This window comes from Panicum hallii, chromosome 3 (genome assembly GCF_002211085.1).
Source record: "Panicum hallii strain FIL2 chromosome 3, PHallii_v3.1, whole genome shotgun sequence".
Taxonomy (NCBI): Eukaryota; Viridiplantae; Streptophyta; class Magnoliopsida; order Poales; family Poaceae; genus Panicum; species Panicum hallii.
The window spans coordinates 56,967,382-56,974,863 of NC_038044.1; the positions used below are offsets into that span (position 1 = coordinate 56,967,382).

A 7,482-nucleotide genomic window follows, 5' to 3' on the forward strand; every position below is an offset into this window, starting at 1 on the left:
CCCCATCATGTTGATCTTCTTCAAGCTTTTGTTCATGATCTTGGCTTGCTTGAAAAGCTTGGGGTCCATTTCTTCTTTTTCATCACTTGAGGAGCTTTTGGCCGCATCCTCTTCTTCCTCATCACTTGAGCTTTCTTGAATCATCATCTTCTTCAACATCTTGGCTTGCTTGGTAGCAAGAGCACTATGTGTCAGTGAAGAAGGTGGCTCTCTTGGCTTGATGCCGTTGCGAAGCTCGTGGGCGATCACCTTGTTGAGGGCTTGATTTGGTGTCATGGTCTTGAGCCCTTTCTCATAGAGAATTGTTTTCACCAAATCATAGTCCGGCCTTCGAAGGGAGTGAAGGATCTTGCGAATGAATTCTGTCTCTTCAATCTTCTTGACATATAGGGAGTTAATCTCATTCACAAGAATATTCAATCGTGAGTATATTGATAAAGCATCTTCATGATCAAATTGCTTAAAGCTATTAAGCTTATCAATGAGAACATGATATCTTTTATTGCCACATCCTTTGTGCCATCATGGTTCTCATTGATAGTCTTCCATAGCTCAATGGAATTTTTGCAAGCAAACACACGATTGCACATATTGTCATAAAGAGAAGACAAGATTATACTTTTTGCAATAATATCATATTGTCTCTCTTGGTGACCATCATTTTTCATGCCTTCACTCACAACTCTCCAAACATTTAGGCTCTGTGCTTGGAGAAAATCTTGCATTAACACCTTCCAACGTTGGAAGCCCGTGCCTTCAAACCATGGAGCTATTCCTAAGGGATCCATCCCTTCCCCGACGAGCTAACTCACTAGCCGTTGCTTGCTTTTACCGAGAAAAGCATAAAATGTCGATTAAACTATTTCACCATTGTCAGTTTAACCGGTCACACTGACCCTGCATGCTAGCCGTTGAACTTCAACGTTCACTTCTGCTGATGTTATTGCACCGACGCACCATCGGTTCAACCGGTGCTGAAGATCTTGTTCCTTGAACGCTTCTGTATCTTGAAAAACCTCTCAGGCACATGAAGTGTCAATGCACCGACGCCTTCTTCTTGAGCGTCGGTTCAACCAGTGCCGAAGATAGTTTTGACCCGAACCTTTTGATGCTATTGAGTAGATCGCCATTGTAGTTTCCTTTGCACCGACACAATGTCCGTTAAACTAGTGACACCCATCGGTTTAACCGGTGCAGTAGACTTTTCTTCACTTTGATCTTCATTTCAATAGTCCAATGCACCGCTCATTTATAAATTCATGCCGTCGGTTCAACCGATGCATGTATTCATGCTGAGCTTTGTCCAAATCATCGCTGCATTTTTACTTAGACCTTGGACATCTTGACACGAATTGGACCATCTTTGTATATGGATTGGACTCCATCCATGGGACCTAGAAATTATACAAACTTGTTAGTCCTATTGACTATGTTATCACATAATCACCAAAATCACAATTATGGCATAATGAGGCCATGTTCCTTTCAATAGATTTGCTGCAACTTGATTGCAAAATCAAATAAAAAAGGGAGTAAATCATTGACCACGCGGCAAATGATGAACTTTATAATACTTATCCATTGGATACGGTAATATACTAATATCAGTTTAACATTCCTATCAAAAAACAATACTAGTACAGTACAGTCCTAGAACAAGTTATTACAAGGATAATCCAGACAAAATAGCAATGTGTTACAGTAGTGGACGAGACAGCTTGTCCTCTTTGAGTGATCACCATTACAATACGTATCACCTCCCCCCAGAGAGAACTGTTATGGTCGAGGCTCCGGATGAACACAGTACATGGTCAATCTCTTTATCCTCGTCTGGATCAATGCTCAGGGAAGCTGGACAGAACTCATTTAGTCTTGCGCCTCTTTCCAGGTACAGCATGACGAGACGCATACACGGCCGCAGCTTGGGTAGTGAGTGAGAGCAAAGCAAGCCAAGCTTCAGCACGAGCTCAGCATCCTCTTGGTCGTAATCTTCCAACTTTGGGTCTACAGCTCCAGTGACCGAGCCGCTTTTCCACATGCTGAGGACCCAGTCTGCAAGCACAAAAGGCTCACCTCCATCAACAGCCATGCCAATTGGCTGTCTTCCGCAGACCACCTCGATCATGAAAATACCGAATGCAAACACGTCAGTTGCCTTGGTGGCTTTTCCAAGCCGGGCCAACTCAGGTGCAATGTATCCCCAGGTTCCTGCCACACGTGTGGTGTGTGCATCAACTCCATGGTCATGGAACCTCGCAAGGCCGAAGTCACTGAGCCTCCCGTTCATGGAGTTGTCAAGAAGCACATTGCTGGCCTTGATGTCTCTATGGATGATGACACGCTCCCAGTCCTCATGGAGGTAACAGAGACCAGAAGCTACACCTTTGATAATGCGAAGCCTCTGTGCCCAGTCAAGGACAGGCTTGCCCTTGTTATACAAGTACTTATCAAGGCTTCCATTTGGCATGCAGTCGTAGACCAACAGCAGCTCCTTCTTGTACCGGCAGTAGCCAAGCAGCTGTACAAGGTTGCGGTGGCGAACACGGCCAAGGATGGCGATCTCTGCCATGAACTCCCTCTTTCCCTGCTTTGACTCCGGAGATACCCGCTTGATTGCAATGCTCTGTGCAGAGTTAGACAGCACCCCTTCGTACACCCTTCCAAATCCTCCTTTCCCAAGTAGCACCTTGTCGTTGAATCCATCAGTTGCAGTGAATAGCTCTTTGTAAGTGAAAGATGGTGGCCCACACATTATTTCAAACTCCTTATCTTCCTTTCGGTTCCTCAGATAGCGGCAAATAAGAACAGCAAGTACAATTAGAACAACAGCTGGTATAATCGTTGGGGCTCCTAAAATGGTCATTTCACCTGAGTATTGAAAGCGGGAATGGTGTTTAAGATCCTTAACTAATCCTAATGGCAACTGGGAGTAGTCAAGTGGTTGTGCCTCTCCATCTAGCTTGAAACTCCAGCCAAGAACATAGTGGTCGGATGTGAATTTATCACTTGCTGCAGAAAAGCCGGCGTACAATGAACTCAGTGACAACAGGGAGGAGAGATTCAAGGGGGTTGATAGCAATGGCAGTTCAGGTTTAGGCATGGAGTAAAGTGCTAAGGTGACATTGAGGCGGTAAGATTTGCTATCGTAGTCCACCCACACCTGCACCGGCTTTCCACTTCTGAGCTCAACACTTTTGAAGTCACCACTGGAGTCATAGAAGCCAGCAGTATGGGATTCGACTGAGAGCAAGCTGTCGACATTGATCCCAACATGGTTGTTGTCAATGTCCTTAAACTCTGGGTTTAGGACAGTGTCAAGTTCAACTGCGAAGAAAACATGATCATCTGAGCTAGAACTGGGAAGGCCAAGGAACTGACCAGCTGAGTTGTCAGATATATCATTTGTTGAAGAAAGCATGAAGGCAAGCCCATGGCCTTTATACCGCCGAAAGCCTATGGTGACCACAAAGGTTGTTGAAAAAGAGGAGATAGAACCACCAGGGATTCTCTGAAAACTGAGAGGGTAGCTGCAAAAGGCATGGCCATTTGTTCCATCTGGCATATTGGTTAAACTCAGCAGATCATTTATCAACAAAGCACTGCCATCAAGATTCAGATCGGCCTTGAAAAAACCATTGTAGACAAGTTCATCCGTACCAGGGATGACCTCAGAAGCATGGAGGTGGGCAGCAGTATGGCAGAGGAAGACGAGGATGGGGAGGTAAGGTCGCCATGCGAAAGGAGCCATGCTGCCAAGCAACTAAGCAAGCAAGTTAATATTACACCATCTATAAGAGGGCAGGTCGAAATAGAAGCCAAATAAGTGCGTATATGGCAAAGTCAGTCAACTCGTGCCAAACTAGTGGAAGTATCTTCTAGACAGGTAGCACCTGGACGAGACACAACCATTGACTGAAAAATGCTGTCCACACTCTCGTCATGATGGACAATGACAGACATGGAAGAACTCTACCACTGTTACTTGGCTTGCATCCCACTTGGTATAGTTGTACTTGTACCTAACCTCTTTCTTTTCTTTAACATTGTTATAAGACATATAATAGTTAGACTGGAGCTGCACTTGTTAACTTTCCTACTCCAATATTCGTTTAACTCAGCTGCAGATATGAGTAACCGTATGCTTCTCCTCCTCGCCGTTGTTGCTAATCACTATGCTTCCACACTGAGTGCCAACACAGACCAACAAATCTTCAACGGTTTCTCTACGGCCAATCTGAAGCTTGATGGCCAAGCATCTGTCACAGGCCATGCTATACGGCTCACCCAAGGTATTTCCAGTGAACAAGGGAGTGCTTTCTACAGCAAGCCTCTCAATTTCAGCAGTGATAACGCCAGCGCTGGTGATGGTGGAGCCTCCTTCTCAACAACCTTCGTGTTTGCCATCACCACTGATGCCACCATGGACCTTTTGGAAACTTATGGCTTGACCTTCGTGCTCTCTTCCACCATGGAATTGCATCATATGTACAACTCATCAGGTCAGTATATAGTACCCCCTGGTATAGTTGGTAACAACTCTAAGATTGATGATCAATTCTTCTTTGCCGTCGAGTTCAGTGGTAACGACGAGAACCATATCGATATAGAGGTCAAAAGCGTGGTCTTTGTTGACTCCCTGATCAAAAACTTCTACAGGTCCAATAGCAAGTTTGAAAGCAGTGAACTTAGCAGTGGCAAACCAATGCAAGTGTGGGTGGAATACGATAGCCAGTTGCAAAAGCTAAACATCACCCTAGAGGAATTTGATGAGTTCCACATGACCAAACCCCAATCTCTGCCACAGTTTTCATTCAGTGTCAATCTCTCATCTTTGATATCAGACTCTGACTTCGTATATGCTGGGTTTTCTGCAATTGGTCAAACCAATTGCAGTCATTATGTTATTGGCTGGAGTTTCATGTTAAATGGAAAAGCTCCACTACTGAACAAAATTGCTCTGAATCAAGTGCTGGCAAGTCTTCCTGTAGAAAACAAACAAAAACAGAATCACATCAGCAACAATAAGCACATGGGCATGGGCATCCCTTTGAGTGTACTCCTACCAACAGCCTCTTTGGTTACTGTTGCATTAGTTGTTTTCATTGTTCTTGTTTCTTACAACATCAAGTCTTGGATGAAGGGAAAATTTGGACATGGTATGTATGAAATCGAGTGTGGGATGCCATCTTTCACATATAAAGAGCTAAGTTCTGCCACCAGCAGGTTCAACAAAAAAATGATTCTCGGGGAAGGTGGATTTGGGAAAGTCTATAAAGGTGTGCTAGGTCTCTCTAAGCAGAGCATTGCAATCAAGCGGGTCTCTCCAGAGTCGAAGCAGGGTATGAAGGAGTTCATGGCTGAGATTGCAATTCTTGGTCACCTTCGCCACCGTAACCTTGTCCAATTGATCGGCTACTGTCTTCATAAGCAGGAGCTCCTTTTGGTCTATGACTATATGCCTAATGGCAGCCTTGATTCACACTTACATAAAACAGACAAACCAATTCTAGTTTGGGCTCAAAGGATTTGCATCATCAAAGGGGTAGCATCTGGCCTGTTGTACTTGCATGAGGACTGGGAGCAGGTAGTTATCCATCGAGATGTTAAGACAAGCAATATTCTTCTTGATGATGAAATGAATGGGAGGTTAGGTGATTTTGGCCTTGCAAGACTGCACAACCATGAATCTGATGCACATACCACACATGTGGCAGGCACCTGGGGTTACATTGCTCCAGAGCTGGGTAGACATGGGAAGGCGACCAAGGCGACTGATGTGTATGCATTTGGCATATTTTTATTAGAAGTGGTAAGTGGAAAGCGGCCAATAGAGGTGAAAGCCGATGGGGAGACATTGCTCATAGCAGATTGGGTCCTCAACGCCTGGCAAAGTGGTTCAATCATTGATGTTGTCGACACAAGGTTACCAGAAGAATATGAGCCTGAGGAGCTGGAGCTAGTCCTCAAACTTGGTCTCATATGCACCCACTCATTACCCAAGAAAAGACCTTGCATGCGACTAGTAATGCAGTACCTACTAAAGGATACACCCTTCCCAGACTTCCTGCCAAGTTTCTTGGCCACCGATGCAAATACAGAAGAAGACTTCAATGAGCAGGTACTGTCCTGTCCCTCCGTGGCAACATCTATAACAGGTCTTTCTGGAGGAAGGTGAAATAAGAATCAGGTCATGTATTATAAATTAGTTAAATTGGTCATGAGCTTGATTTGCAACTATTTTGTTAAGAAACAACGTTGTACCAAAAGAAATATAATCAATTTCTTGCAATGTAGTAAATCGTATGTTAGTTATAGTATTTCCAGATAAAGAAACTATAAATATTGTATGCTAGGAATCTAGTAAATTGCACTATTTGAATACTTGTCATGTGGATCTTAATTCAGGCCTATGATATAACTGTAAACAGAGTATAAACTCTCGTACATCCAAAGCATCTGATCTCACTATCAGACTGCTCTACTACAGTTGTTTTCATTAGAAAGGATGTAACCAAACTGGGACTCATCAGGCTCCAGATGTAATATTGGTCGCATGCATACACTAGTTTGACTCCACATGTGCCCTAAATCAATGTGTAAGGTAAGCTTTAGTGATCTCTGACATCTAGCTAAACCATTTTTGTTATGTTGGGTTCATTTCTCGGTTCTTATCAGCTTTCATATTTGTAGCACACTGCTGCAGCTTCTTTCTGTAGAAACATAACCTCGGTCGTATCTGTGAGTGACATTACAGCTAACTGAATTTAGAGGATCAGTCAGTACTACGAAACTACTCGGCTAAATACATCATAAGCCTACAAGATAGAAAAATAAAAATTAATTGCCTACAAGATAGAAAGTTACCAGCAATACTCTGAGTTGAATTCAAGTGACAGTCTGCTCTCTCTCCTCTCATTTTCCCTTTCTACTTAGCTCATTCGATAATTTCCATAGGTCAGCAGGAACTCCAATGTTCTTTTTTGAACTAAATTAATCATAGCCTACCAAAGAAAGCATCCAGCGACTGATGTGTAAGTCGTCAAAAGAGTAGAAGACCAATTAATATGCAAATGAGTTGAAGTCCATATCTGGCATGCAGTCCAGAAACATGTCATTGATATAATGCTGGTATACAATCTCCTTCATAACTGTCTTGTTCTTTCATTTCGTATAACAACATCCAGCATTAAGTGGAAACCCCCTCTCTACTCCTTCACAGGAAAACCAATCTTAATTTAGTTACACTAATGTATGCTCCAAGATAATATAGGTCTCAATAAAATTGGAGCCAACACCTGCCATAAAGAACCCAAATACCGTTCACTTCCTTCAACCCAGCTGCAAGCCTGCAATCAGCTATTCTTTAATCCTCTTTGCTTTCATAGATCATCACAACTGCTCAAAAGCACCCCATCACCGACCTTAGCTTGTTTGCAAGGAACATAGTTGCCACTTGCAGGGATTCCAAGGCCTGATCATAAT

General features: G+C 43.4%; 2 protein-coding genes across 3 annotated transcripts; one reads left to right on the forward strand and one right to left on the reverse strand.

Annotated features, from left to right (window-relative positions):
• Positions 1-1,540: 1,540 nt before the first annotated feature.
• Positions 1,541-3,778, reverse strand: LOC112886449 (L-type lectin-domain containing receptor kinase IV.1-like). Of its 2 annotated transcripts, XM_025952352.1 has the most exons (2): positions 3,658-3,778; positions 1,541-3,555 (listed from the first exon to the last, which is right to left on the reverse strand). In XM_025952352.1, the coding sequence occupies exons 1-2, from the start codon at positions 3,746-3,748 to the stop codon at positions 1,754-1,756; spliced, it is 1,893 nt and encodes a 630-aa protein (XP_025808137.1). In that variant the 5' UTR covers positions 3,749-3,778; the 3' UTR covers positions 1,541-1,753. The 2 variants fall into 2 exon arrangements, with proteins under 2 accessions (XP_025808137.1, XP_025808136.1); XM_025952351.1 differs by having other exon boundaries at positions 1,541-3,761.
• Positions 3,779-3,914: 136 nt separating this feature from the next.
• On the forward strand, positions 3,915-6,578 carry LOC112886704 (L-type lectin-domain containing receptor kinase IV.1-like). Its single transcript, XM_025952675.1, has 2 exons — positions 3,915-4,001; positions 4,119-6,578. Exons 1-2 carry the CDS (start codon positions 3,950-3,952, stop codon positions 6,173-6,175), a joined length of 2,109 nt encoding a protein of 702 aa, XP_025808460.1. The 5' UTR covers positions 3,915-3,949; the 3' UTR covers positions 6,176-6,578.
• Positions 6,579-7,482: the final 904 nt, after the last annotated feature.